The following is a 27,956-nucleotide window of genomic DNA, read 5'->3' as shown; positions in this document are numbered from 1 at the left end:
TGTAAACAGAATAGGAAATAACACCAATAACACGCATCATAGACTCGTCAGCCACAAAATTTATTTATCCTTGCTGAACCTTTTTCATAGTGACATACAAAATGAATCTTACCATTGTTAGTCCTACTGCTTAGTTGGATATAATAATTAGTATTACGATATAGTTCGGTGAGAAAGGACACCAGTCAGGTGGGATGACATCATGTCATTGACATGGGATGAGTGGCATTGTAAGGGAACAAGGGTTTTAGGTAGACTTATAAACATTCCATACAAATCTACGTAAAATAGAAATAAACACTAGATCGTGCCAAAACTAAAAGCTATTCTGACTAGCAATTTATCATCTTTCAGGATGTAAAATAATTCAGTGTGCAGGTATATTTTAAACAGCCTTTGAAGAAAACAATGGGAAACTCAATTTAGGAAAGGATAAGATACAGAGTATACCATTCCTCAGATGATAGAGTATAATTCCTTCCTAGGCAAAAACTTTGATGGCACAATAATTTTTTTTTTTACTTTCTTTTTAAAACAAAACAATGTGTGCTCTGATCAAAACAAATAAAAATAGAAACTTAACTGAATTAGTTTGGTCTCAAAACTATCAAGAAGTTGGAATAGTTGCAGGATGAAACTTTCCACAAGAATAGATACAAAATGTATTCTTAAAGGTAACAGTTAAAGTAATACAACTAACAACGAAAGGAAATTGTTGGGTAAGTGTACTTTGATGAAAAATTAATCTACATAAAAAATAGGTGGAATGACTAAACACTCAAAACAGTTAGTTACAAGAAAAAAAAATTACAGAAACTCAGAAGACATATGATAGTCAAATGACCAAACCTGGAGTGGATCATTTTTTCCTGAGAAGGTTAATATTGTCAACTTTAATACAAATTCTACCCCACACCCTACTAGTTAAAATACTTCCACAGATCCATATACAAACATAAAATGATTGAATTGGGGCATACATACATATACGTGTTCCACACAACAATACATATGAAAGCCCTTGACAACAGAAATAAATAGGTAGGATCAATAAATGCATAACACTATTGCTTGCAAACAAAATTCAGGGTAAAACCTAAAGTGAGATCAGAATGGTCTGAGAGAAACTGATGGGTTACTGAGATGCCATAAGACTATTACTGAACATTATGAATGTTGGGTATCCAAAATCAAGGAAATTCGCATGCACATGTAGGACATCACCACCTACTAGAGTGATATCTTCTAAGGCAGGTGAATAATCTAGATGTGCAATAAACAACTGGTTGAAACTTCTTCATTTTTAATCTACAGATGGTCAGAAAACAGTTTCAAACATGGAACGACCTATAACCACATGTAAGTGGAACTTCAAACACCATGTAAACTAGATGTATCACAAATACATTCTCAAATTTGCTTTACACATGTTCAAGCACTATTTATTAGAATGATATACATAGATGGCAACTACAGTAGTAACACAGAATCCAGACTGAAAACCAAACAATTAAAATTGTGGGTTTAAAAGTAGGTGTTTCCAATTCAGCAAAGTACTGTACAATAAACACACATACAATAAAATATGTTACCAAAATCTTCCTAAAAAGGAAATAAACCAAGTAGAATCCAAAAACAGATTAAAACTAGAGCAACAGCATTACATATTCTAAATAAAGCCAACTAAATATTAGGCACTGAAGAATAAGCAAATCACGCTTCCATTACAGAAAACCAAGTGTCAAAAAGAGACAGGTGTATCACTGTGTTTGTAACAGATTTCATATCACAAAACTCTGCAAAACAAGTCAACTCTGGAACCTCTTTAACAGTAGTGAGTATGAATGTTCTTTTCTTTCCCTCTAGCTAATGATAGAGCCAACACATAGGTAGCAGAGATGCACAGCAAATGATATTATCAAACAACAGGTTTGATATTTCAGCATAGCTTTTTGGCAAATCTAATGATATGACTGGAAACAGGAAATATATTGCATTCCCAGAGAAACTAAGTATCACAATTAAGGAGAAGCTGTTCCAAAATATCTCTCATAATACTAGCATTGGTAAGTAGAGTACAGTAAAGTTGTACAGAACATTCAAAGACAGACTGATATTTAATTTTACAAAGCACAAAGTTAAGATCAATCCCTCTCATACTATTCTATAGCATCTTCTTTTCACAGACACACTTTACTGATAAAGAAAAGCAGGTAGGTGAGGAACTGGACGGATGTAGAAGGTAGCATTTAAAAACAGTCAATTGCAAATTTTTACAACAAGGAATATAAACCAATTTAAAGTATAATTTTGTCATCTGCAAACAGCAACAATACCCAGCAGTAATTTCATCACATCCAAATAACAACACAGTCCAAGATGGACCTACCATACCAAAAGTTAGAGATTTCTTTAAATATGTTTTTCCATACTTAGTAATTACAATTAGCTTTGGATTAATTACTGTCACGTCATAAAATGCTCTTTCTACTCCGTGGAATCAACAGGGTTGTTTACTGGGATATCAGCAACAACAGCTGATGACGAGATGGAGCTGCTAAGTGAGCTCGGAGGAGATGTTAGGGAAGGTGTTAATGGTTCGACAAACCACTCTACGCTGGAACTTGTTCGCAGTTTGCTGTTTGGTCGAGAGCGGGAGGAGGGGGCTGACTCACGACGAGGGAGAGTCATTGACGTTCCACCAGAGGGGAGTCCAGAGGCTGCCTCCTTGATAGATGTTAGAGTTTTGGACAGCCATGGTGGCCATGAGTTCTGAGTCCTCTGCAGTTCTATCAATGCAGCATGCAACTGGTGTGTCAGATCCTGTTTCATGAACAAAAAACAAAAACAAAAAAGAAGTCAGTATTTTCAGTTCTGAATGACTCACAAGTCAGATTACATTGCACATGGTGCACAAGCATCACCTGATTAGTGCATTCTGCTTCCACATGAGCAAGCTTAGTCTTAGCTAGCTCCAGTTCTAGTTCGCGAATGCGTTCTTGGGCTCTGCCAAAATTTTCATTTCCTGATGAGTTTCCAGCATCATCTAAATCTTCAGCAGAGTTGGGAAGTCCAATATCAGCACACACTGCAGCAGTCAAAGCTGAGCAGCGTTCACACTCAGCGACTTGGCTCTGCACATATCCAATAAACAAAGTAAAATATGGGATTTAGTATAGATAACAAATGAATAATATATTAGAGTGACTTTGATGGAAAACTTACTCTTAATTTACTGAGGGCTGCTTTAGCTGCTGCCTGTTCCAAGTCCATTCTCTGACAGATCTGCAAGAGACAAGAGGATGTAGCATAACACACAATTACAGAGATCAATAAAGGAGAAAGCAATCTTCAAAGGATTACCTGTTTATACTCTGAAATTATGGTAGCACTTCTAGTGCTCTCACTTTCAGCTTTTGCCAGTTCTCGTTTCAACATTTCCTTAACTTTAATTGATTCTTGTAGTAGCTGCTTCTTCTCTTCTTCATTACGGTTTAGAGCTAAATTCAATCGCTCCAGTTCCTTATCGTATTGGTCTGCATTGTCCTGTTCCTCTGATGGTTGAAACACGGAAGCATGTGAAAAAAGGGTCTCAACTCTCAATAGGGGTAATTTGGATTTCACAGTCAGATTTTAATGTTGAGTTGAAATAGCTAGTCAGGGATGGCTCAAAGTCCAGATATCAGCTCCATAAGGATGCCCTTTTCTTACCTTGAACTTTTCATCCGCAACTTACTTCTAACTAAAACATATCACAATCTTACCTTTGAGTGCTACAAAATCTTGCTCATATTTTTTTAGCTTTTTGACTTTGATGCGACAAGCCAAGTTCATTATTTGAAGAGACACTTCTTTTGTTCGGCAGCGCTTAGGCATTTGAACTCGGAAATATCTCATAATGCTTTCAAAATCAAGCTGCAACAAATCTTTCTTGCACACCTGGTAGGAATAAGAAATCAAGTGTAAGGATTAAGTATGCCCTCACTGTACTGTAAGAGTGTCTGAGCCAACAAATAATCCCTTACCTTCAAAAGTGCAATGGCAACTTGGAAAAGTGTTTCGGTTCCCTGAAGAAGGAAGACGTCCAAAATATGGAAAACAAAGTATAATGGAAAACGAGCAGTGAAGAGAGTCAGAAACCACTGGGATGCAAACATGTGGGACTCAACACTCATGTCAGAGAAATGTTGCCATAGTTGAGGAAGATGTTCCTAAAAAACGTGAATTTGCAGAAAAATAAAAAAAATAATTAAACATTCCATTTTGGACAAAACAGTCACCATTTTTCTTTTTACTATGAAACCATACCTCCATCAGCTTATTCAGCTGATAAAGCCGCATGTAAAGGTTTTCAAAACCATCCTTATACATGTCACGCAAACCATAGTCATACATAAGTTTGACTAAAACACAAAAGGCTTGCTCTTCTGGCATCTGTAGGGGCAGGAAGGAGACAATTAATATTTTGAAGCAGGAATGTTCAGTGGGTGGTTAAAAGAAAGGTATTCAGGACTTACATGAAGTAATAAACTTGCAGCCAGAAAACTTAGTCCTTGACAGTACCCAACTTCCTTGTCGTAAACAGCATAAGCTTTTGAGATTCGGTACAGAGAATCCTGACCAAGACCCCCTGCCTCTTTGAAAAAGTCATGGGCTGGGAAGGTTCGATTGATATCCCTCATAATTACATTCTCACAGCTACAATCCTGTAAATTTAAATTGAGAAACTATAGAGATATTTTTAATTCCAAGTTTGAAGCAAGGCCCTAAAGATCCTAACCTGAGTTATATACAATCGATAATTATCCATCATGGCATTATCATTTTCACAACCAGCAAGTCTCTGCCAAACTTCTCCACGCAAGGCTTCTGGAATGCTTTGCTTCACTAAAGTAGAAAGTTGTTTCGGACGTTTCTGTGTATTCTGCCATTGATGCAGCACTTCAGACCAGGATTCTAGGACATCAGCAGAACAATCCTTTGACACATCTCCTGTTCCACTAAGAAGAGGCTCATCTCCATCTGTAAAAATGTAAAGAAACAAAGAAATGAAGAAGACAACGAATGCCGGTGATAAAAGTTATTACAATGAAACCAAAACTAGAGGCACTGACCAGATAAATTGTCTTCTTTGGGAGTTAAAGAGTCCAAATCCACATCTGGAGCCCGAATCATGTTAGCTAAATTTAACGTTAAGTTTCTGCGGTTTCGCTCAAGTTCACCTGTTGTTTTTATTGAAACCAGTTCAAAATCAACTTCATTGGAATCACCCCTAGGAACCTGTATATTATATTTTTGAAGTCCCAAAAGAATTAATACATTTAGATATTTACACTTTACCAATAATTTTCTTAACTCTGTAACCAGAAAATTACCTCCTTCAAAGTGAGGGAAAATTGCTGCAAAAGAGGCCTACGAGTAAACTGCCAAAATCTCTCAGTTTGAGGAAAAACTTTGATGGGAGTTTCAATGAGAAAACGGACAGGTTCTTGAATGCCATTGATGACCAGGTCAACCGCTACTGTCATGTAAGTACAATTCTGATCTCTTGGAGTCTCATGGTTCAGAAGTTCAAATGCAGGATCAGCTGGATCTAACTGACCAGAGATGTAACAGCATTGTCGATCGCCAGTGCCTGCTCCCATTGATACCTGCTAAGAGAGAAATATGAAACAATTCTTCAGAACACCTATTTAACATAAAAAGCACATCAAGGTTAGCATGCACTACTCTTACCATCTCTAACAACTGCATGTCACTATGTTTAACTCGACGACCAGGACTGACCAACACACCAAAGCATTTTTCAATTCGTAAGTCCACTTCATTATCAGATACTTGCTGCACACTGAGGCACAATTGCTTTGAGAGATTTGTGCGTAGCTTGAAACAAGTGCGGTCTTTAGGGACTGTGCTGTACCCACCCTGATGGGAGAAGGCAGACAAAGGTTAAAGCAACAAGATAAGACATCAGATTTCGATACTGGGAAGGAAATACTTACACGATTGTCTTCTTCTTTAATTTCAAGACTAACTTCAAAAACGTAAACATTGCTGTTGCGCTCAGGAGTGTTTGATTCCAAAGCCCCTGTGACGGAGCTTGTCATAGACCGTGGAACTCTATTAAATGCCTTGGCAAAGCCTTTAGACACTTGGCCAACCTGTCAAGTTTAAAATGTTATTAGGTGTCACCAATTGCATAAATTTGTCTTTTTTAATGAAATAAATGCCATTACATACAGCTTCAAGGATGTCACATCGAAACACATGGCACTGAAAAATGGTTGATTCTTGATTTTCTGCATGGCCAAGAGGACAAGTGAAAGCAAAACATGCTTCTTCAGGAGTCCCTATCCCACCTTTCGCAAAATAAAGTATAGATGTAACTTCATACTGAGCAATAAATTTCCCAGCCGAATCATGCAATCTGCAATTTCAAGACATTAGAGTATTGCTAGGTAAATGTTGCAAAAGAAGAAACATAAATGAAAATAAACTCACTGGACAAATCCATCAGAGGTGTTGGGTACTGACAAAGAGACTTTAATCATTTCTAATCCCTGTGCATTGTTCAAAATTGACATGTTCCGAAGAATTTCAGCTTCTGAACGTGGTGCATTGATATTGGCTTTGCCGAGGGAGACAACACCAGAGAAGGTAGTTCCATTCTGCTGTACATCTGGAACTGAAGGGGTATTGTACGCAAAAATTCCCTGGGTAAACAGCTTGAGTATTGATTCCTGATGAAGCTGCACTTACCAGCCTCTTCTTCATCACTTGGTGAATTTGATAAAGAAGTTCTTGCTGGAACAGATGAATAAAATTGACTTTGCCCAACTTTCTTTACAGTGGCTGTGACAGGTAGATTTTTTACAGCTGAAGTATTGTCAGAAATATAATGACTTGGAGACAAAGTCCTTCCCGGTTCTTGCACTTGTAGAGATTCCGCCACTGGTCTGGAAAATTCAAACAGGTCATGCTTTCAGCATTCTAAATAATCGACACATTGTAACACAAGTATTTTATTTTTAATTACTCTGGAGTTTCTTCCATTTTAGGTAAATCTTTGCCTCGGAGCTCAGGCCGATTTTCCTCACTTAGAACTTCACCCAAACACTTTTTCAGATCATCAAGGTTTCCGCTGGAAATGTCCAGGAGTGGATGCTGATGTCTGGATTGGAGTAAATCTTCTTCCGCAACAGCAAGAATGGAAGTATTTTCAGAACTTTTGCCACTTGCAGTTCCGTTCACAAACTCATACTCATCACTTGTTGTGGCAGAATCATTTGATTTGACACTTAGACTATCCTCCATTACGACCTAGAAGTGTAAAAATTAAATTACAGTATTTTTTCTTAAGTAAATAAGAGAGCAACATTGGATTTTCCAAGAATTACATCATGAACGAAGCAACATGAAGCTTAGCAACTTCTGCACACATTAGCATTTAACTTCCTGCATCAAAGAGCCAGGACAGAGTGGGGACGGAAGAAAAGATATTGTACCCATGACTCTGACTACAAAGGTACTGATAAAACTTTGGCCAAGTACACAGACAAAAATGTCATGTACACAATAACAACAACAAAATCGCCGGATCATGAAAGCACAGAGCGAAGTCCAACAGATCCAGTCTTATCGAAAGGTACAATAACAACTAGACTAGGCGTCTTCGTCTTCCCTGATGCGGGAACAAGCCACAAACACCCCCATAAGCCTAAGCGTCAGGGACCCTCAGAGTAGGTTTGTTTATATCGTAAGGTTAGTACCGCGGACATGACAGCCACGCGCGAGGGGACACGGTCCGAATTAGACTGGGCATCGACATCAGGAGGGCAAGGTCCTACTGTATGTTTACGAAGAGAAACATTCTGATTACACAATGTTTCTTTTCATTCATTTCAGATGAGAACCGGCCGTCTGCAAGACAATCGGGCTGTCAGCAGGTGGCCAATACATCGCTGATTCGAGAGGCATGTCACTGCTTGAAACTGGACACACTACCTTAATCGGCTGGAATTCACTTTCTTGTAGCTACGTCCATACTTGCGGGAGGCAAACATGGAAATTAGACGTTCAAAATATTCAACGCGAGAAAGAAAGTGACTGCTTAGAGAACCATGAATTCATCAAACAACACAGATTCATATTCGCATGCGCACGCGCACCGCGGATTTGTATGACAAACTTCTTTCATGAGAAATTAAACGTCACAAAATATTTGCGTTGCGATAGAGTCCTATTTGAGAGGTCGGGAGTACGGAGTTGAATCTGGCTAGTTCTAGGTCGCTGGGTTCCTCTCTACAGGTCTTTGCGCACGTTCTGTTTTCCTTTCGAAAAACATATGGCCTACAACAAATGACTGATGAGAAGAAATAGAACTTTGCGGAAGGGTTTCCCCAGGGTTTCCCTTCACACTGTCCTTCCCTGCACGCGCCGCGCTGCGCTGCTCTGTGACAGCACTTTTTTGCCTCTTCTTGTATCCTTTATTTCCGGGAAACGCTTTAATATTCGGGTTTTAGCAAAAGGTAAAGGACCTAGCTTCCTAATCTGCCGAGGTGGAAATGTCAACGTTCCCACTGAAAAATTCGATAGAATTGAGAACATTTAGTTGTGTTCTTACAAAGCACGAGTCCCTTCCCTGCCGCACCTAACGGTCGAGATGGTGTTGGTTCACGTTAGCCTGGTGGGCCCAGCCCAGGGTCTACGTCGTTGGGTCGTTGGCGGCTTGCCCCAAGGTGGCCGCTAGAGAGACCCACCTGAAAAGCGCCTGCAAACCCAAGGGTAGGCAACCCCACAGCCAGGGCTGCCACCGGGAAGCCTGCCCGCGCCCCTGCATTACCATTACCATTACGGACTACACCACAATTGATCGTATGCCGTTTCGGGATGCGCTGCGGCCGAGGCTGCAGTAGCATGAGCAGCATGAGCAGTATGGCAGCATGAGCAGCAGCAGGCTCACGAGGCGAGTGAGACGAGCCGCGGCGAGAACTAGGTGCGAGTACAGGGCCGCGTGTCTGCCACGCCGCCGGCCAGCTATCCCAGTCCATGGCGATGGCCATGCCTAGCAATGCCTGGGCATGTCTGCCATGGCCTAAACAGTCACTCTGGTGTGAATCGCACGGCATCCAGCGCGATGGCGGGGCTGGCTGCGGCAGAACGGTGCGCCCCCTCCCATCACCTCCCATTGGCCTATTCATGGTCCAGTGCAGGCCAGGCAGGGCAGGCCGACGCCAGGCCGATGCAGCGGAGGACTCGGCCACCCCTCCCTCGCCTGCCTGGCTGCCTGGGTGCGCGCGGTGCGCGTCAACAACAACAGCTTTGCCGCGAATTCGATAAAGCGACGCGGCGTGATCGGTGTGCAGCCTCCGGCGGCTTCTAGCAGCCTCGCGGCGGATTCCCACGACTCGCCGCCGCCGCGCGTGCACACACACTCACACACACACACACCATCCGGAAACGAGCCGCGACTTCCCTGCCTTCTCGGCGCCAAGGCGGCGGCAAGGTGGCGGCAAGCGGGAATGACCGCCTAGCCGTGAAATTCGTCGCCCATTTGCGTGACTGTACGGCGCGAATGCGATTTTCCGGGCAGTTGAGGACCGCGGCCAGCGGCGCTCGCTCGGGGCGCTCGAGGCAGCAGGAAGACGAAGACGGCCGGGCTGCTGGTTGGCTGCTGACGTCGCGGCCCGCGGTCTTCTTGACACGCGTTGGCGCCTTTTTTGTCGCGTTCGGGGAACAAGGTGCCGCCGAAGTGGTACACTTGGGCGGCTCATCCGACGCCTCGCGGCTTCGCGGCGCCTCTCCAGACGGCATTAGCGGCGCGGCCGGCGCGGCCAGTACGGCCAGCGAAATGACGTCATCGGCCAGGTGCGACGCGGTGCGGTGCGGCGCGGCGTCGCCTCGCACCAGACGCGGTGCGACACGCCGCCCTCGGACGCAGCCCGACGCCCGACCCGACGTCGACGCTCAGCGACGCACTGCGCCGCCACGCCGCCACGCCGCCACCGCGCGGCGGCGTCCAGTCCAGAGGCGCCGTCCGCCGACAGCGCATCGCGCATCGCGGGTCGCGGGTCGCCATTCCGAATCGCGAGGTGCGCGAGGTCGGGCCAGGCCGATGAGGACGCGCAGCGCGACGGCGAGCCGCACGTAGTCGCTCCCCGGGAACTTCCGCCGGACCTGCCCGCCGCCGAGACCAGGCCGACGAGGCCTCGCCCGGGTCAGCTTCGGCTGCTCCGAGGACGCACTACTCGATGTCTGGCTCGTCTGGCAGCATGTGGGGCGCGAGGCCCAGGCGCCCCAGTCCGGCGCTGCTACTGCTGCCGCTGCTGCTGGTGCTGGAGGCCCACGGCGCGGACATCCTGCACGTCCACGCCCACGACCTGTACGTTCTCCGCCTCGTCTACGTTCAGAGCAGTGGTTGATGGCCGGATCCATTAGCGCACCCCGTTCAAATTGTCGAGCAGTACCTGGTGGTATGCTTGCGCGCTGGGGTCAGTGTGTGTGAGACAGGGTATGCCTGTGTGAGTGCGTTGGGCTTAACCGCCTCGGCTCGGTTCGAGCCGACGGTGGAGCCGTCATTGTCCGAAAGAGCGACGTCGCGGCCCCCATTGGCTACCATTGGCTACCATGGACTGAATGGACCAGGAGGGCAATACACTTGCAGCGAGGGTGGTTTGGCATAATTGGGTTACGTTCCATTAAGGCACCGCTTTGTCCCGCGGGCGGGGTGAGGCGGGGTGGGGTGAGGTGGGCGGGGTGAGGCGGGTGCGGTGCGGGGTCGTTTAAACGGTTATACGCATTGTGTGCACCATTGTGGAATGGCTGAGCTGGGCCCGGCGGGGCTACACTGTTAAGCCAACTGGGTGCACAACTCGGCCTGTGTGGCTGGGCCTGGCTGTGCCCTGCCGGTTCCGCCCGACCCCAACGGCTCTGCTCTGTTCTGGTTCAAACTTTTGCATTCCCTATTTGCCTGGCTCGGCTCGGCCTGGCTCGGCCTGGCTCTGGGGAGGTGAAAGTCGGAGGAGATCCCTAACCACGGCCGCGTGCTTTCTGTCTGCTCTTTGTCCCGCAGGAAGGGCGAGGACGGCCCCGAGGTGCGCGTCGAGCAGGGCACCCTCCGCGGCGTGTGGGTGCTCGGCGCGGCCGGCACCGACGTCAAGTTCGCCGCCTTCCGGGGGATCCCCTACGCCGCGCCGCCCGTCGGCCCCCTGCGCTTCAAGGTCAGCGCCAGCGTCAGCGCCACAGGTCGACCAGGGCCACGATCATCTCGGCCATCGTCCGACACTCCGACGGGCCCTGCGCGCTGTGCCCGCGCCGGCAGTGACTGCATCGCGACCGTCACCATCCTCCCACACTGCAGACACTGTCGCGCCGTCACACCAAGCACTACGCCCCGGAGCACAAGCGATCCATCGCCACTTCGCGTTGGGGATGAAAGGGCGTAACGTGTCAGCATGTCTGACGGCCCTTCACACACCGACGCGCCGTGGAAGTAGATTGCCCTCGCAGCACATTCCCGAGGCATAGAGATGGAAACCAAACGCGTGCAGTGCGGCAGAGTGCGGCCACCGCGTCTTGGTCAACATTTGCACACCCGATTCGCGGTATTGGCAGGACTACAGAGAAGACGCCAACCCGACCAGGGCACTGCCATGGCACCCCCGCCAGCCGGACATGGGACGCTTCGGCGTGTTGCCTGCTCCATGCCACCGCGGCGCGTATTTGCCGCGGTCATGAAACACCTCGCCGTTGGCACCGGGGCCTCGCCGGGCCGGGCCTGCCCGACCTATCGCTCTCCTTGTCCGCCAGGCCCTCGACCAGGCCGATCGACAAAGACGGAACGCAGCGGTCGCGAGCCTCGAACGTACTCGCGTGTGTCATGTGGTCGGCTGGCCGTCGGCTGGCCGTCGGCTGGCGAGGCCAGGCCCGCGCGGCCAACGCGGCCAGTGGTGTGGGTCCTGCGGCCAGCGGAGCCAGCGGCGGCCACGCCGGGCGGAAGGGGGAACGACATGCGATCCAGGCGGCGTTCTCACAAATCCGCGCTCAGCCACTCAGCCCGCCAGCCGGAGCGTGGCACCGTGGCCCAACATGGCCACCGAGTACTTCGCGCAGTGTAGCGCGTGCAGCGCGTGCAGCTTCGGGCCCGGCGCGCGCGGCCGTCGTGCAGGGTGGCCTACCCGCGGCGCGGAACTTGAAGCCGGAAGGCCGGAGGCTCTCATTGCCCGCGCACCGAGTGGCTGGCGGTCGGGTTGGCTGCCGTTGGGCCGGGCCGGGGGGCCGGGGATGGAGAGGGGCGGGTGGGGCAGGTGGAGGCGATTCGGCCGCGAGTCCGGTCCACAGTGAGTCTGGGTGAGTCACGCCGGCGGATCCGTGCCATGGCGCCATGGCACGGCGAGCATGACCATTCAGTGCCGTCCTGTACGTCCTGTACTCGCTGAACTGCAATCACGGGGAATCGTGACGTGTCGGCTGCACCGTGGTGCGCGTCGCGTCGCGCCGCACCGTGCCGCACTACATGCACACTGCCACCGTTTCACGTCGACGATGATGGCCTGCCTGTTGCGGCCCGGCACGAGCGTGCTTCGCGATATGGTCCAAATTACAGGCCGGTGCGCGGTAGTATTTGCGTTTGGGACTTCGGGACCGCCTCGTCGCCATGCGGCCATGCCGCCGCGAGCAGCGAGCACGTCGACGCACTTAACGCGGGCGCGGTAATGCCGCAAACCGTCCCCGCGTTCTCGTTCCCGTTTCGAAACGGTGACTGACCCGCGCCTTCCGCCTTCCCTGCAGGGGCCGCGGCCCGCACCCGCCTGGTCCGGCGTCCGCGACGCGGTGGCGGAGGGCCCCCTGTGCCCCCAGGGCCACCCGGACAGCCCCGAGGGAGTCTCCGGCCGCGAGGACTGCCTCTACCTCAACGTGTACTCGCCGCGGGAGGCCCTGGTGGACGAGGCTGGTGACACCACCGAGTCCCCCGAGGACCTGACGACATCGACGGTGCCGCCGACGGTGACAGCGTCCAGAGAGGACACCGCCTTCAACGAGACCAGGACCACGACGCCCCGAGCCCCGCGCGCCCTGCTGCCCGTCATCTTCTTTCTGCATGGAGTCGGGGGGTGGTTCCACAAGGTAAGCGCGAAGCAAAAGAATTTCATTTCCATTTCTTGACAAAGCCGGGCGCTTGATCGGCGAGCACTACTTGTTGCTGCAGGGCTCGGCGGGGGCCATGGACCTCGGCCCCGAACTGCTGCTGCAGCACGGCGTGGTGGTGGTGACGCCGAGCTACCGCCTGGGCCCGCTGGGCTTCGCCAGCCTGGACACGACGGGCGTGCCGGGCAACGCAGCCCTCAAGGACGTCCTGGCCGCGTTGCGCTGGGTGCGCCGTCACGCCGCGCTCTTCGGCGCCGACCCCACCAGGGTGACGGTGGCGGGGCACGGCGCGGGCGCCGCCCTGGCACACTACCTCACCCTGGTGCCGGCCGCCAAGGGGCTGGCCCACGCCGCCATCCTGCAGAGCGGCAGCGCGCTCAACCAGTGGGCCTTCACGCAGGACCACGTGCGGTACGCCACCGAGCTGGCCGCCAGGATCGACCCAGGTGAGTGCTTGCTGGTGCTTGCCCGTGTTCGCTGTGGCGCGCCTCGTTCCAGGCGGGATAGTGCACCCCTGTGTTCCTGTGCCGCAGACGGCGTGGGCCTCAACGACACGCAAGACGTGGAGGCGGTGCTGCGCGCCGCCACGGTGGACCAGCTTATGCGGGCCTACGAGGAGGTGCGAGTGGCGGCGCCCTCGCGCGATCACCGCGTCAACTTCCTGCCCTTCACGCCGTCGCCGGAGCGTCGGGTCCAGGGCCAGGGCCAGGACGACGACGAGGAGGTGTTCCTGCCCCACGATCCGGAGTACCTGGTGGTGAACCGGGCGGTGCCTTCGGTGCCCGTGCTCATGGGGATCACCTCACAGGAGGCCCTGCTGCGCTTCTGCAACCTCAGTGAGTACCGCGAGCTCTCATGCGCCGCGCAGCCATCATTCGGGAGAAGCGAACCTATTGCGCACTCGCGGCTCTGTTGTTGGCGCTGATGAAGGGGTATCGTGGACTGTGTACAGAATGGGACCTATTCCCGGAGAGGATGGAGATCTACAACACGGAGCTGCAGCACCTGCTGCCGCTCAACCTGTGGCCCAGCGACGACACGGCGGCCCTGTTCAGCGTGCCGCCTGTGCACAACCTGACCAGCGCCAACGCCGAGGACGCGCCGCCGCCGAACTACCCGTCGGAGCTGCGCGACATCGCCGACCAGGTGCGGGAGGAGTACTTCGGCGGGGCCAACATCACCAACAGCAGCCAGCAAGTCGTGGAGGTACGGCGTCGCGACGTGACTTGATTTTGAATGGGTTAAGACCGTGGGGGTGATCAGTGACTCGCAAACATATCTTTCCCCCAGCTCTTGAACGACGTGTCCTTCAACGCCGACATCCAGAGGCTGGCCATCCGGAGGGTGCAGGCCGCGGCTCAGCCGACCTACCTGTACCGCTTCAACGTGGAGGACGAGTACAACCTGGGCAGAGCGCGCCGGAGGCTGGACAGGCCAGGTTGACGACCTTACATTCACGGCCTAAATGTGTGATTACTGGTGCGATGAAAACAACTGAAACAATGAATGGCTTGTGTAGGTGCCGTGCACACGGACGAGATGGGCTACCTGTGGCGCGTTGAGGGCCTCGGCCAGAACGTGACCGCCGACTCCCTGGCGGCGCTCACCCTCAGGAGGCTCACCACGATGTGGACAAACTTCGTCAAGACTGCGTAAGTTGTTCGGGGCTCACAACGCCTCGCAGAATCGTCATTGGCTTTGCTAAAGTATGGTTGTTTCATCTGCAGATCACCAGTGCCGGAGCCGAGCGACCTGCTCCCCGAAAAGTGGCCTCCGACCGAGTCAGACACTTTGCCAAATCAAGTCTTCCTAGACATTAGTGAGAAGCTCCAACTGAAGGTGGAACCGCTGGGCGGCCATCACATGAACTTCTGGAGGATCGTCTATCGAAACCTACGCAACGGAGGCGGACTGTAATAACTTAATGATAAAGCGCCATAAAAAGAACCTTACTACTTATTTTTAGAACTAGTTCCATAATTTTGTAAATAACTAAAAATTTAATGTATGAATAAATTTTTATTTTTGAATTTAATGGACATTCTTAATCCACCTCTCGCTATCCCTCTTCTTTTCCTACTACGGGTTTCACGCCACGGGTTGTTGAAAGCACGGGAGGCACTGGAGGCAAGGGGTATCGCCACCGGAGCTCCTCCCCTCCTTCCGCTCCCGCTCGACGAGATTGTCATCCTTCGCTTCCGGAGTGACCTCATCCCCGCCCGGCACCGGTTTGTAGGGGGCGTAAACGCGGACGCCGGATCGTGTTGCTGAAGGCGGTGGGAAAATGTGATAAAACGCCTGTTTACCAATTTCCCCTCTTGAAAACAATTGTTATTTTTTGCATAATAGTGGTCCAGAGTGTAAATAAAACTGCAAGTCGCGGACCGTGCATTCAAACTTTGACTGACGGCTCGACTGTGATGGACGGTGGCCGCAAAACAGCGTCCTGACCGTAGGCCTACCATGCACCCTCCCCCGGAGCAAGTCCATCAGCTGCGAACACCAACTATTTCACATCGGTTTATCGTTGCCATGGTTGGGTTTCTCTGTGAAAGCCGGTAAAGGTAAGGCCAGTGCGCAATTGTAATTCTTTTTCCTTTGACTGACCTGCTCAAAGCGGTGAAAAGGCCTCAGTTATGCGTCGTTTAAACATGTATTACATTGATCCTAACCTCGCGAAGGATCCAAGATTCCTTATTTTCTCCCATGTTTTCCTTTTATCCTTTATGCCAGTCCCCGATTCTAGACGTTGTATTTCATTTGGGCACATTTAACTTCTCGCCATTTCTCTAAGCTCTTGAAAAAAGGAGAAAAATCATTCGAATATCTCCTGGTTGTATCTGTTTATTTTGCATGTCAACTTTAACATCCACATTAATTATTATTAAACCATCTATATTTACTAATAGAATTTTTAATTAAATATTGATTACACTGCAACTCTGAAAATGAAGAACCTTATTTATTGAATAATTAAATATGCTATGTATTTACCAGTATGTCTGTAAATTTCAGGGCACCTGCACTATAAGCCTAATGATGGATGAAGATGATGTGGGGTCAGAGGACCTTTTCCCACCAGGAGTCCAAGACAACCCTATAGAAGAAAGCACAACCCCCTCTCTGCTAGCACAATCCCCTCAGATTGGCAGGAACCCCTCCCAGACCAATGATGGTAATAATGGCAGTGATGTTTCATATTTTGTATCAGAGCCGGATGTTAGCCCACCAGGGACTAATCCGAGTAGGAAGCTCTGGCCCTCTCGTGAGCAGTCCAGCAATCCTTTCTCTTCTCCTCATGGGCATCATCCTCTGATGGAAAAGCGTGTTCCTGTTGTTAATTTTGATGATGATGTGGATTTTACTACAGATGATGCACCTTGGACAGAACTTGAAAGTGAACCCCATGCTCAGCTTAATTCACACTCACCTTTCAAGTCAAACCAGTGGAGAGGTAGAGGGTTTTATGGGTCAAATCCACCACGTGAGCCGTTAGCACCTCCAGAGGAATTTCATGGTCCACGACGTGGACGTGGCAGGAGTAGAGGTTTCAGAGGCGGACCAGCTTACCCACCTGGTGGCTATGAAGGATGGAACTATGATTATGACATGTATTCCTATGGTTACCCTGGTAGTTATGATAATGGGTCAGAGTATCAACAGGACGAAGCATTCAGTGACTTCTCGGGTGCCCAGCCTGTAGCTTTGCCAGAATGCCCAGCACCTTATTCTCAAGAGACCTATGAACCCTATCAAAATCTAAGCCATTCTAATCCCCCCCCACCTGGTAGCAATCCACCCCCTCCCCCGAGCGAGCCCCCTCTTCCTAGCTGCAGCAACCCACCCCCTCCCAGTGCTATTCCACTCCCTGACATTCCTTTCCCCTTATGTATCCCGCCCCTACCCCCTTCAGATGGCAGAATCAAGTCAGATGCTGATCGTTTGAATGAGAGCAGGGATGAAAGTTCTTGCACTGATGAACTCAACTCAAGTTTGTAAGTAACGCATTTGGAATTTGCCCTGTGTGAGCACATTGTTGTGAATTTGTTTAACAGATTGTTTTATCCATTAGTTACTCTCCAAGTCAGTCTGCAGCAGAGGATGAATCATCCACATCTCAACCGACACCTACTAAGTCACTTGTTCCAGTAATTGGAAAGGAACTTGCTAAGAAACGCCTCAGGGCGTTCCAGCTATCCAAGCAGGCAAACTTGTCTGCTGGTACATCTAAGAGCTCTGCACGTCTTAACGATTCTATTGCAGAGATTGCTCTAGATGATGACAGTCCTTCTACTACATCTTCTACTGCTCCATCAGATGAACTGAAGAAAAAGAAAACCAAAGGTGCAGTTTAGCCCCTCTTTTTGCCCCTTTTTAAAAAATTTAAATTTGCTGTAGTTGAAAATTTTTGCATTTTTATATATTAAATTCTTATTTTCAATTGCATCCTAGCAGGATCCAGAGAGGATCAGTTACGAGCCACCGTTGCCTCGATTGAAGCATTGAAGAGACAAGAACTGGATATGATGAAGGCTCATTCTCATCGCTCAGCACGTAATGTTGACTTTTCACCTCTGGCGCCTCTTCTTGACAGTTCTTCGAATCCTTTGCTTGCAGGTGAGATTAAATTCTCCAAGCAGGATGCCAGAACTGTTTTTTTCATTCCTTTTTCTCCTCTTACTCAACCTTTCCCAAAGGTTTTGTTTGTGGAAAAAGAATTTGAGATTCATGAGTTCATTCTTAATTTTATTTGGAGATAATTACCATGGAATAATTTTTCCTATTTAGGTCTGTTTAGCCTTCCTGAAGATAAAGAAAAAGGCAAGACAGGATCCAAGGATGATAAAGGCAGCACCCATAAAGAAGATCGAGATCGACGGCGCCACAGGCACGTTGATAAACTTTATAGGTCTTTTTACTCTCATCTTCACATTTATTTGGCAGTTTTTTCATTATTTTTACTTTTTCTAGGAGAAGAAGCCGTAGCCATAGCCGTGATCGGAAACACAAGGATAAACACAGAAGCAAGGATCAGGAGAGAGATAAACGCAAGGACAGGGGAAAGTCAAAGGATAAAGGGAAGGATAAAGAAAAAGAGAAGGATAAAGAAAAAGAGAAGGAAAAGGATTTTGACAAGGACAGATCAAGGGATAAAAATCGGCCTGAGGAAGAGGAGGTAAGTGTCAACAAAATTAATGCAGTAACTGTTGATGTATTTTCCACCATTACCTTATGACTTAAAATAAGTCATCTCCTCAGGAAAAAAAGAAAGATAAAAAAGATGACAAAAAGAATGATAAGAAAGACGATAAAAAAGATCATGCCATTCCTCAATCATGGTCAGAATGTTTTAGTATGGGATACACTACTTTTGAAGATTTAGAAACATTGAGAGATAGAATAAAAGAATTGGAGAGAAAAAGTTCTAAAAGTGATCACAAAGAAACACCAAGAAATAGGTTAGTTATTTTGCAGGTCTTTGTATATTTTTATTTAAACACCTGTTGCTTTTGTGTGTCTTATTTTACTTTGGAATACTCTCCTCAGAAGTCGTGACCAATCCAGTAAAAGGAGTAAAGATCGTGACAGTAATAAAGATGAAAATGGGTCTAAAAGTGACAGTGTACATGAAAAAGGCACACAAGGGGCTAAGGTTTCCATTTTCGACCTTCCTCGGCGGAATTTGAATTCTATTGTGACTACTACCAAGATTTTTCCAGAAGCTATGGTTTGTTTCAATTATTTTTTAGAATTATTGCTCTCTGCTAACACATTCCATTTAAGTAACATTTCTGATTTAATTTTTGTACAGCTTAAATACACCAAAACAAAACCAGCAATTGTATTTTGTGGTAACCCAAATCTGATACCTCAGTTTGACAGCCGTGCAGTAATTATTGAAAGAGCTCCTGATGATATTCTTGATACCTTAAACTTCTTTTTTGAAGGGAGACGAAGGTATGTTCTAGGCGGTTCTGCTAAACTATCTGAAATTATCAGCTTGTAATTCAAAATTTCTTATTTGCTAAGTATTATCATTGTTATTGTTTATAATTAATTTTTTTTCACTTCCTTTGCAGGATGCAAAAGAAGCAAAGTGTTGATCTCCCTACTATGGCAGGCTTAGCTGCTTTGCAAGAGTCCTATGAAGATCAAACTGCAGAGGATGAGAAGGGAAATGTCCAGGAGTGGTACCCACAGCATGATTATCTCATTTCACGCTTGAATGAATTAAATGATGATGACGACTACATTATCTTAGATGGTGACAAAACTTTAAGGGAAAAGCCTATTCAAACAGAGACAAGTGACATCAAAGATGAAGCTGACAAAGGGATCACCATTGGTGAAGCACCCAGCCCTCAGAATGCTGCTGATGATGATGAATTAGCACTTGTAACTGACCGTTCAACTGTGCGTTCAAAGTGGGATAGTGATTTTGAAGAAGGAGAGGAAGAATTTCCCCTCTCAAAGACTGACAATACAGTTGAAGAACTTGGAAATGTTCATGAAGATGTACCTGAAAACTCCCAGGATGATAAATTGTCTAGTTGGGACAAGGTAAATGAAAAGTTAGTAACTGAAAGTCTGACTACTAAAACTTCTGAGAAAAAAAGTAAAAAGAAGAAGAAGAGACGTGACAGTAGGGCACTGGAGAATGTGGAACAAGTTGATAGCAATTCTAAGCATGCAGATTCTAAAGATGGAAAAGAAAGTGTCAAACATAAGGATTCAAAGTCATCTAAACTCACCAACTTACATGAGAAACCATTGAGTACCTTAGATGGTCCAGGAAGTGTCAAAGTAAGTGATTGGGAAGATGAGGATGCGGATAAAGTTAAGTCTACTCAGCCCTGTTCAGAAAAGTCACCCCAAAAGAAAACTGAAGGCAAAAGGAAACATCATGACAGTGTCAACAAGGAAGGTAAATCAAAACCAGAAGCAGATAAGAAGGATATGTGGGATGACTTTCCAAATGATTCAAGTGGGAGAAATGGAAATTCTCCTACCAAAAAAAGAAGTTCTGCTAAAACTGAGCTTGTTGATGGGCCTGTGAGTAACAAGAAGGAGAAAAAAGACAGATCAAAGCAGAAAACAAATGATTTTGAAGGTGACAAAACAATCAAAGAAAATGTTTGGGATAATGATGAAGAAATGGACAACAGCACCCAAACTGTTAAAAATTTGGGACTTTCTTCACATCAAAACCCTTCAGAGGAACCCATACTAACAAACCCACTTGCTTCTGAATATGAGGAGTTTATGAAATTCGTTGAAGTTGGTGATGACAATGATGTTTCTCAAGCGAAACCAGCTGACAATCCTGGGGAAGTGAAGAAGCCAGCTACTGTAGATGGAGACTGGGAAGCATCGTCTCCCACCAACCCTGATGAGTGTAAAAAGCCTAAGTCTGATTCAAGTCGAGAAAAGCAGTGGGAAGAAGATGATGACAAAGAAACCAGAAGAAGTGGTGCGAAGAGCTCTAACCATGGCTCTCGAGACTCATCTATCTCAGAATTTAATGCTCAAGAATTACTACTGACCAAAGCTGGTCTCTCCACCTCAGACTTGGAACGACTTATGGTTGATAAGGGTAAACGATCTCAAGATATTATCAGTCTAGTTGACAAAGAACTTAACCGCCTGAAGGAAAAGATCAGAAATAAATCCACCAAGAAGAAAAAGTCTAAAAAGGTCAAAAAGACATCTGGAAAATCCTCATCATCTGATGATGAGAGCTCTTCAGAGAGTGAAGAAGAGACTAAGGTAAAAAGAAAGAAAAAGAGGAAATCTGTTGACAACAAGAAAAAGAAACAAAGGCGATCAAAATCCTCTAGTACTTCAAGTGATTCAGACAGTGATGATGGAAGTGGGAGTGAGGACAAAAAGAAAAAGAGACGAAAAAACAGAAAAACTAAAGATCGCTCTGACTTGAAAGTTGATAAGCATTCCAAGAAGGACAAAGAAGCTGCCAAAGACACTGATTCTAAAACAAAGAAAGGGAAAAGATCAAAGACTGATGATGGTGAATCACTTGGCACTAAAAAGGACAGAGACAAGTCAAAGAAAAGAGATAAAGAACTCAAAAGGAAAAAGAAGAAAGTAAAAGTGAAGGCTTCCAGCAGTTCTAGTAGTGACAGTGAACCAGACACCTCATCTAGTGATTCTGACAAAAAGTCCAAAAAACACAAAAAGAAAAAGGATCGCAAAAAGAAGAGAAGAAAGCAGGACACGAGCTCAAGTTCCAGCTCAAGCAGTGATGATTCGACTAGCAGTGATAGTGACTCTGATGACAGCTCTTCATCAGACGAGTCTAAGAAAAAGTCGAAACAAAAACAGAAAAAGAAGAAGTCTGAAGAAACAAGCAAAGAGACTTCAAAGGTGAAGAGCAAAGGGAAAAAGAACAAAGGCGATAAAAAATCTCAGCAGCAAACCGATGGTGAAGATGTTTTGAAAAGCTGGGAGGAAGAAATTGCACCCAGCGATGCTAAGGACCCTCCAACTGAGACTCAACCACCGGACTCCAGTGCTCAGACTGAGGGTAATCTGAAACGGAAATACGATTTAAATGCTGATGCGGACTCATTTGATATTGAAGCAGCTCAGCCTCCTAAGAAGTCGCGAGAGGAAAAGAAGAGCCGCACCCATAGTGAAGACGATCGAAGAAAGTTGAAAGAGAAATCGAAGGAATTAGAGAAGGGGCGGCACCGGCACACGGAGCGGGACAAGAAGGAGAACACGACATCCGAGAGCACCGCGTCCGACAAGGACCAGCCCAGGCTCAAGTCCAAGGATTCTCACTCTAATGACCTCCAATCAAAGAACGCTCAGCTCCAAGGCTCCCAAACCAAGGACTCTCAGTCCCAGGATTACCAAGCCAAGGACTCTCAGACCCAGGACTCCCAAGCCAAGGGCTCTCAGTCGCAGGACTCCCAAGCCAAGGACTCACAGCCAAAGGATTCCGAGGCCAAGTCCAAGGACGCCGGGGCCAAGCGAGCAGCGTCAACGTGGGACAGCTTGGACGACGAAATGCAGGACTTCCCCACCAACAACCTCAAGTTGCAGCAGCCCCGGCGCCGCAAGGACCGCGAACACCGCGACGGCCGCCGCGCCTCCGCGAGCGAAGCCAGCGAAGCCTCCCAGCAGAAGAAGGAAGGCGACCGGAAGCGCGACCGCGAGGCGGACCGGACCATTTGGGACTGCGAGGCGGACCGGACCATTTGGGACACGGAAGTGGACCGGAACGTGGACCGGAAGGCCGACCGGCAGGCGGACCGGAGGCCGGACACCCCCGACACGTGTGGAGAGAACCTGGCCGAGGCCGCGCCCTCATTGCCAGCCTTGCCCGCCTTCTCCGCGGCCCCCAGCGCGCCCTCGCCCTCCGTGCCGGACTCTTGGGCCGCAGAGGACAAGTACAGCTCGGACAGCATGTCCATCGCTAGCAGCGGCAGCCCGGCCCGCGAGGACGCCGTGATGATCGACATCCCGCTGCCGGTCCCCGCCCCGGTGCCTTCCATGTTCTCCGTGCCGCCCCCGTCGATGGTGCGGGGCATGGAGGACGCCGACGACGGCTGGGAGGAGCCGCTGCCCCCCGGCGTGGAGGACGGCGACGTGGTGACGCCGACCAAGGCTCGTGCTCCCATCACGGTCAAGCTGTCCAGTAGCAAGTCGCTGAGCCTGGCGCCGCGCGCGCGCACCGTCGTGCCCCTGGCCGCCTTCGAGGAGGACGCGGAGGTGGTGCAGCGGCCGCGGCCGTTCGCCTTCGACTTGGGCCCTGCTCCTGCTCCAGCCACCACGCCAGCCCCCGCGCCCGCGCCAGCCCCGGCTCCAGCACCCCCGCTGGAGTCTCCGCCCATCGAGGAGCCGCCCAAGGCAGAGGTCCCGCTGGCCAGCAACTCCAGGTGGAGGTCTATCGGAAGCGAGGTGGTGGAACCCCCCGCGGAGGTCGAGGACCCCGTGGAGCACATGGAGGCCGTTGACAACGCCAAGGTGTCTCCGGCGACGCCCAAGAGCGCCAAGGGCGTCGTCATCATGGTGGGGTCGGCCAAGCGCGCCACCGAGGAGCAGCGCTCCAAGCGGAAGTCGCGGTGGGGCGAGAAGCCGCCCGCAGAGCCCGCGCCGCACGATGCAGCGCACGAGGCAGTGCGCGAGGCAGTGCCCCAGGAGGCGCGGCAGCCCGACGCGGCCAGGGAACTCAGTGAAGCCGAAGCTCGCCTGGAGGCAGAAGCAAGGCTGGAGTCAGTGGCGCCACCGCGCGGCTGGTCAGAAGTGCCTTTCGACGAGGCCCCTGGTTGGCGGGACAGCTTCCAGGACGCCTTCCAGGACCCCAGCTGGCAGGATCCCACTTTGGAGCCGCCCATCAGCATCCCCGCCCCGGACCTGGCGGTCATCAGGGCCATGGATGAGGCCATGGGCCTGGGCCTGGACGAAAGCATGGGGATGGGCGATGCCATGGGTATGGGGCTGGGCCACGACATGGGCGTGGGACTGAGCAGTGCCATGGGCATGGCGATAGGCGATGCCATGGGCATAGGCCTGGACAAGACTGACTACGACAACCTGGACCTGGCCGAGCCGGAGACCGAGAAGAGGCGCGAGCGCGACCGGGAGCGTGAACGAGACCGCCCCAAGCGGGATCGGGAGCGTGACAGAGAGCGCGAGCGAGACCGAGATCGGGATCAAGATCGGGGCCGCCGGGACCGGGACCGCAGGGATGACGGTCGAAAGCGGCGGACCCGCAGTCGAAGTGTGGAACGCCGGTCCGACCGGAGTCGAGAGCACGACCGGAACCGAGATCGAGACCGCGACAAGGACCGAGGCCGAGGCGGCCGCCGAGATCGCACTCCTGAGCGAGAGCGGGAGCGCGACCGGGATCGGGACCGGGAACGCGACCGGGACCGTCGCCGCAAACGCGACGACGACCGCCGGGGCGGCAGGGAGACTGGCAGGGAGAGTCCGGACAAACGCAGAGAGCGCCGGCGGGACCATCGGCGGCGGAGCTCTTCCGTCTCCAGGTCGGACAGCGAGGAGCTCAGGAGGAAGATTCCGCCCCCTGACTTGCGGGACAAGGACGTCGTGGACGAACTGCGTATCAGAGACCATGAGAAGGAAGCGGCCTACGCCGCCATGTCGTTCTCGTCCATGGGCATGGAGCACGCCGTTCAGCACGGCGTGGAACAGGAACTTGAACACGGCGTCCAGCACGGCGTGCAGCACGGATTGCATCAGGACGTGCACCACGATGCGCACCACGACGCGCTCCACGGGGCGCACCACGGCCTACTCCACGGCGTGCACCATGGCGTGCATCCCGTCGCGCACCACGAGGCGGCCGGCCTGGCCGGGCTGGGCGCGGAGCCCATGGCGGCGACCTCCACCAGCATGGCGTGCACCGCCAGCAGCAGCAACTCGCCCGTCATGGGGTACCGACGCAGCTTGGCCGACTCAACCACCATCGATGCTGACTTGGTAAGCAAGCTTCTATTTAAAAAAAAAAAAAAAAGACCTAAGCAAGGCATGGTGAAAATTTTAAATTATTTTTATCTTTTATTGTTCATTTGTTTTCACAGGGTAAACGGGACAGGCAGGCAGCAGGCCACTTGTCTCAGAGCCAGCAACGAAGTGGGAGGAGTAGGGACTATGACGAAGCCAAAGCAATGCAAAGATCAGCCAGTCAGTTTGAAGATGAGGAAGAAGACGGTTAGCACATGACTGTCAATTTTTTTTTTTTTTGCTGCAATCAAACTAAACTTAATGACTTAACCTGACCATTTATTTTTTCTGCTTTTTAGGAGAAGAGGAGGTGTCCTCTCCATCACCCAAGAGGATATCTCTGGACGACAGGATTGAACTGGAGCTGGGCCGACAGATGGGAATGGGGCGAAACCCACCCCCTGCTCCTCCAGTGCCTTCGACTGCTATTCCTCCTCAGTATTTATACCCCTCTTATCCTGGCTACACTTTCCCTGGCTACCCTGCTGCAGGTCAGTGTTTCAACAAAAGATAAAGCAAAAAATATATAAATAGGAAAATCAAATTTATGATTGATTTTACCCACAATTCTGATTTTTCAATTATGTAGGTCCAGCAGTTCCCTCAGCTGCATCGAGAGTCCTGCAGGTGAGGCATCAGCTTGAGTTGATAAACAATACTCCTTGCCATGTACAAGCCAGTGGTACTAGAATTGAGTGTCATTACAGGTTGGCAACATGCTGCAAGTTGTCCCTGTGGACACACCTCCTGTCGCGCCGCTGGCTGCAGCACCTGTGCTGCACTCCATCCACCCTCACATTCCCCTACAGCAAAACCATGTGCCTGTGGGGTCATCGAGAAAGGTAATGTTCCTCTATGCATTGCATTCAAATAAACATGCTAAATGGTTTTGTTTTATCCAAATTTGGAGAAAGTAAAGAAGCTGTTAGTAAGTGCGTTTCTCAGTTATTAATACTCGTGTGTTTTCAACACACCATACGTTTCATTCCAGGCGGTTCCTAGTGACCCCCTCTCTCTGTCATCCTCTTCATCTTCGCACATTAAACAAGTGGGTAACATGATCCAGGTGGTACCGGTGGCGTGCTCCACCCAGCCGCAAGCTGTCCCTGGATCCACGGTCCCTGGTCCTGTCCCCGGCCTCGGCCTCGGCCTTGGCCCCGCCGCCAACGAGGCCTCGCTCTCGCCCGTCAAGAGGGCGGTCGCTTCGCCGCCGCCGCCAGCGCCTCTGCCTGTGCCCGCCCCCGTCCCCGTGGCGCCTGCGGCCCTCGCAGCCCCGGCGCTTGTCCCTGCACCAGTCCCCGTCCCCGCCCCCGCCCCCACTCGCACCCCCGCGGCCACCCCCGCCGCCCCCAGCACTGCCCCCCAGTCTAGTCTCGCCGCAGCGGCCGCCGCCGTGGCTGCCGCTATCGCTGCCAACTCGCCGGATGAATCTGCCAAAGGTACCTGCATTGGCTATCATTGCCTTCTGTCATCTTTGCTTGATGGTCTCTTACTATTTTTGACCTGCTTGTTGCTTCTTTGCAGATGACACCGTAGTCCCTGTTCCTCAGCCGAGCAAATCTATAACTGAATTGCCATTCCTACCACCTGACTTGGTGACTGCTATGGAGGAAGAGAGGATACGTAAGCGCAAAGAAAGAGAGTTGCGAAGACAGCAGCGTGAAGAGAGGCGCAAGCAAAAGGAACTTCGACGGCAGCAGAAGATTAAAAAAGCTGCTGAACTGTACAAAGTGAGTTCTATTAACAGTTTCAGTTTTGTCTCCTGTTGGGTTCTTATGAAATTTTAATAATTGTAATGTTTACAGAAAAATAAGAAGTCTAAGGCACTTCTGCAAGAAGGTCAACTTCTACGCTCAGAATTTGAAATAGAAGAAATGAGACTTATAGAGGTACCAAGAAAATCTTAACAACTATTTTTGAAATTTTTGTGTACTATTGTTTTATTGTACTTTTCTTTTTGTTTTACAGGAAGCAATGTTGAATTCTGAGTTGGCTGATGGCACTGAAGATAATGATACAGAAGTGGGAGCTGGGGATAGCGCTGTTCGCAAACGTCTGAAGCCTGTGCCTCTTCCTCCTGCAGGAAAGGGTATACTCATTTCTCCGGCTTTTAGGTATGCTTAAAATAGAACATTTCTCTGTGGTAGTTAACCATTTTTTTTGCTGGGTCTCCATTGAATTTAACATTTTGTTTTAAAGCCGTGAAGACAGCTCTGGCGGACCACCAGCTCCAAAAGAAGTCAAATTTGCTGATGGAGTCAAGCCGGGAGATGGTACTTCCCCATCTGCAGGAGAAGAAATCTCATCTCCTCTCCCACTTGAAAGGATTCAAAAGAAGAAGGTGGTGAAGAAAAAGAGAGTGAAAAGGAAGATTAAGGTATGTGTTTTGACAATATTTAGAAATTTTATTTCTTGGTCATCAACAGCTATGTATGCTACATTAATCCGGTTTTGCTCTAGGTTCAGGTTGTTCGGACGCTGCCTCTTGAGGATGACGATGATGATGATGACGACAGTTCACCTCCACCTCCTCCCCCTGGCTCACCTCCCCCTTCAGCCTATCCTCCAGGAACTTATCCAGGATATGCTTCGGGGACTTCAGGATATGTTTATGCACCCCCTGCTTTTTCTGGTATAATATATTTTCTCCCCAAAGCGCTAAACTTTCATTTTTTTAGGAGATGAACTTGTTTTGTGATTTCTGTTATTTTTCTGTTCCCAGTGTTGCCCACTGTCCCTGTGTCAGCCACTTTGTTTCAACAATTTGCGCAACCACATCAACTACCACCACCACCACCCGTTAAAAAGTGAAGAGCCTAGAGAATTACCTTTCACTGTCTCAAAATAGTGAATCCACCTGTTTGTTACTTGTGTTGAGCATATTTTTCTCTTGAAGAGTGAACTTTAATCAATTTTGTTGTACAATTATTTTTTTTTTTTTACTTTTTTCTTCTGATACTGTGTACAGTTTCAACTATTGCTCATTTGAGATTTGATTCTTCTTTTTTGTTTGTTTTCAAATATAAATTTATCACTCTCCAATAATCACTGGTTGGAGTTTGTGTCTTGACTGGCACCTGTGTGAGGTTACCAATGTTTTACCAGAGTGGTATTCTGGTAGTCAGTCCATTAGTGTTTGTTGTAATTGGAACACTGCAGTGTCACATTTGTTTTGTTTGCCTCATTTCATGTTGTTGATGGCTTGGTTACTGCTGTGTCTTGTTTTACTAATTATGATTTGAGATTGAAGAGTGTAGACAAATGTTCTATTTTTTAAAAAGGTTAAATAAATTAAGTTTAGAACTTGACTATAGTTG

General features: G+C 49.2%; 3 protein-coding genes across 12 annotated transcripts; 2 read left to right on the top strand and 1 right to left on the bottom strand.

The window, feature by feature from the left end:
- Positions 1-39: 39 nt before the first annotated feature.
- Positions 40-8,139, bottom strand: LOC117641710 (rab GTPase-activating protein 1-like). Of its 5 annotated transcripts, none has more exons than XM_034379256.1 (18): positions 8,005-8,139; positions 7,037-7,320; positions 6,760-6,956; positions 6,502-6,685; positions 6,241-6,427; positions 6,003-6,161; positions 5,737-5,925; positions 5,376-5,654; positions 5,115-5,280; positions 4,781-5,022; positions 4,518-4,706; positions 4,309-4,434; positions 4,026-4,211; positions 3,765-3,939; positions 3,364-3,554; positions 3,226-3,285; positions 2,925-3,134; positions 40-2,823 (listed from the first exon to the last, which is right to left on the bottom strand). In XM_034379256.1, exons 2-18 carry the CDS (start codon positions 7,312-7,314, stop codon positions 2,488-2,490), a joined length of 3,354 nt encoding a protein of 1,117 aa, XP_034235147.1. In that variant the 5' UTR covers positions 7,315-7,320; positions 8,005-8,139; the 3' UTR covers positions 40-2,487. The 5 variants fall into 5 exon arrangements, with proteins under 5 accessions (XP_034235147.1, XP_034235146.1, XP_034235143.1 ...); XM_034379255.1 differs by lacking the exon at positions 8,005-8,139 and adding an exon at positions 7,770-7,908 and having other exon boundaries at positions 6,502-6,679; XM_034379252.1 differs by lacking the exon at positions 8,005-8,139 and adding an exon at positions 7,770-7,907.
- A 1,928-nt stretch (positions 8,140-10,067) lies between these two features.
- On the top strand, positions 10,068-15,181 carry LOC117641713 (juvenile hormone esterase-like). The gene is made up of 9 exons (XM_034379264.1): positions 10,068-10,381; positions 11,072-11,219; positions 12,790-13,125; positions 13,208-13,592; positions 13,680-13,982; positions 14,099-14,352; positions 14,437-14,584; positions 14,666-14,798; positions 14,874-15,181. Exons 1-9 carry the CDS (start codon positions 10,251-10,253, stop codon positions 15,061-15,063), a joined length of 2,028 nt encoding a protein of 675 aa, XP_034235155.1. The 5' UTR covers positions 10,068-10,250; the 3' UTR covers positions 15,064-15,181.
- Positions 15,182-15,395: 214 nt separating this feature from the next.
- Positions 15,396-27,947, top strand: LOC117641708 (protein split ends-like). Of its 6 annotated transcripts, XM_034379250.1 has the most exons (22): positions 15,396-15,710; positions 16,162-16,321; positions 16,517-17,141; positions 17,219-17,490; positions 17,599-17,763; positions 17,935-18,034; positions 18,118-18,322; positions 18,394-18,605; positions 18,694-18,874; positions 18,959-19,104; positions 19,227-24,615; positions 24,717-24,846; positions 24,939-25,130; positions 25,229-25,266; positions 25,347-25,481; positions 25,631-26,078; positions 26,164-26,369; positions 26,445-26,528; positions 26,608-26,753; positions 26,839-27,016; positions 27,100-27,271; positions 27,362-27,947. In XM_034379250.1, the coding sequence occupies exons 2-22, from the start codon at positions 16,183-16,185 to the stop codon at positions 27,448-27,450; spliced, it is 9,252 nt and encodes a 3,083-aa protein (XP_034235141.1). In that variant the 5' UTR covers positions 15,396-15,710; positions 16,162-16,182; the 3' UTR covers positions 27,451-27,947. The 6 variants fall into 6 exon arrangements, with proteins under 6 accessions (XP_034235141.1, XP_034235140.1, XP_034235137.1 ...); XM_034379249.1 differs by having other exon boundaries at positions 16,162-17,141; positions 17,602-17,700; XM_034379246.1 differs by having other exon boundaries at positions 16,162-17,141; positions 17,602-17,763.
- Positions 27,948-27,956: the final 9 nt, after the last annotated feature.

Source organism: Thrips palmi, unplaced genomic scaffold, assembly GCF_012932325.1.
Source record: "Thrips palmi isolate BJ-2018 unplaced genomic scaffold, TpBJ-2018v1 HiC_scaffold_15, whole genome shotgun sequence".
Lineage (NCBI taxonomy): Eukaryota > Metazoa > Arthropoda > Insecta > Thysanoptera > Thripidae > Thrips > Thrips palmi.
This window is presented reverse-complemented; position numbering and strand designations above follow the sequence as displayed.

Coding starts and splice junctions, on each gene's coding strand:
- LOC117641710 (XM_034379252.1), bottom strand. Junction 6,428..6,501: donor ACCTCTGATGGATTTGTCCA/GTGAGTTTATTT, acceptor TTGAAATTGCAG/ATTGCATGATTCGGCTGGGA. Junction 3,286..3,363: donor TAATTTCAGAGTATAAACAG/GTAATCCTTTGA, acceptor TGTCTCTTGCAG/ATCTGTCAGAGAATGGACTT.
- LOC117641713 (XM_034379264.1), top strand. CDS start 10,251: ATGTCTGGCTCGTCTGGCAGCATGTGGGGCGCGAGGCCCAGGCGCCCC. Junction 13,983..14,098: donor GCTGCGCTTCTGCAACCTCA/GTGAGTACCGCG, acceptor GACTGTGTACAG/AATGGGACCTATTCCCGGAG. Junction 14,353..14,436: donor GCAGCCAGCAAGTCGTGGAG/GTACGGCGTCGC, acceptor TCTTTCCCCCAG/CTCTTGAACGACGTGTCCTT.
- LOC117641708 (XM_034379245.1), top strand. CDS start 16,183: ATGATGGATGAAGATGATGTGGGGTCAGAGGACCTTTTCCCACCAGGA. Junction 18,606..18,693: donor AAAGAAACACCAAGAAATAG/GTTAGTTATTTT, acceptor TACTCTCCTCAG/AAGTCGTGACCAATCCAGTA. Junction 19,105..19,226: donor TTTTTTGAAGGGAGACGAAG/GTATGTTCTAGG, acceptor CTTCCTTTGCAG/GATGCAAAAGAAGCAAAGTG.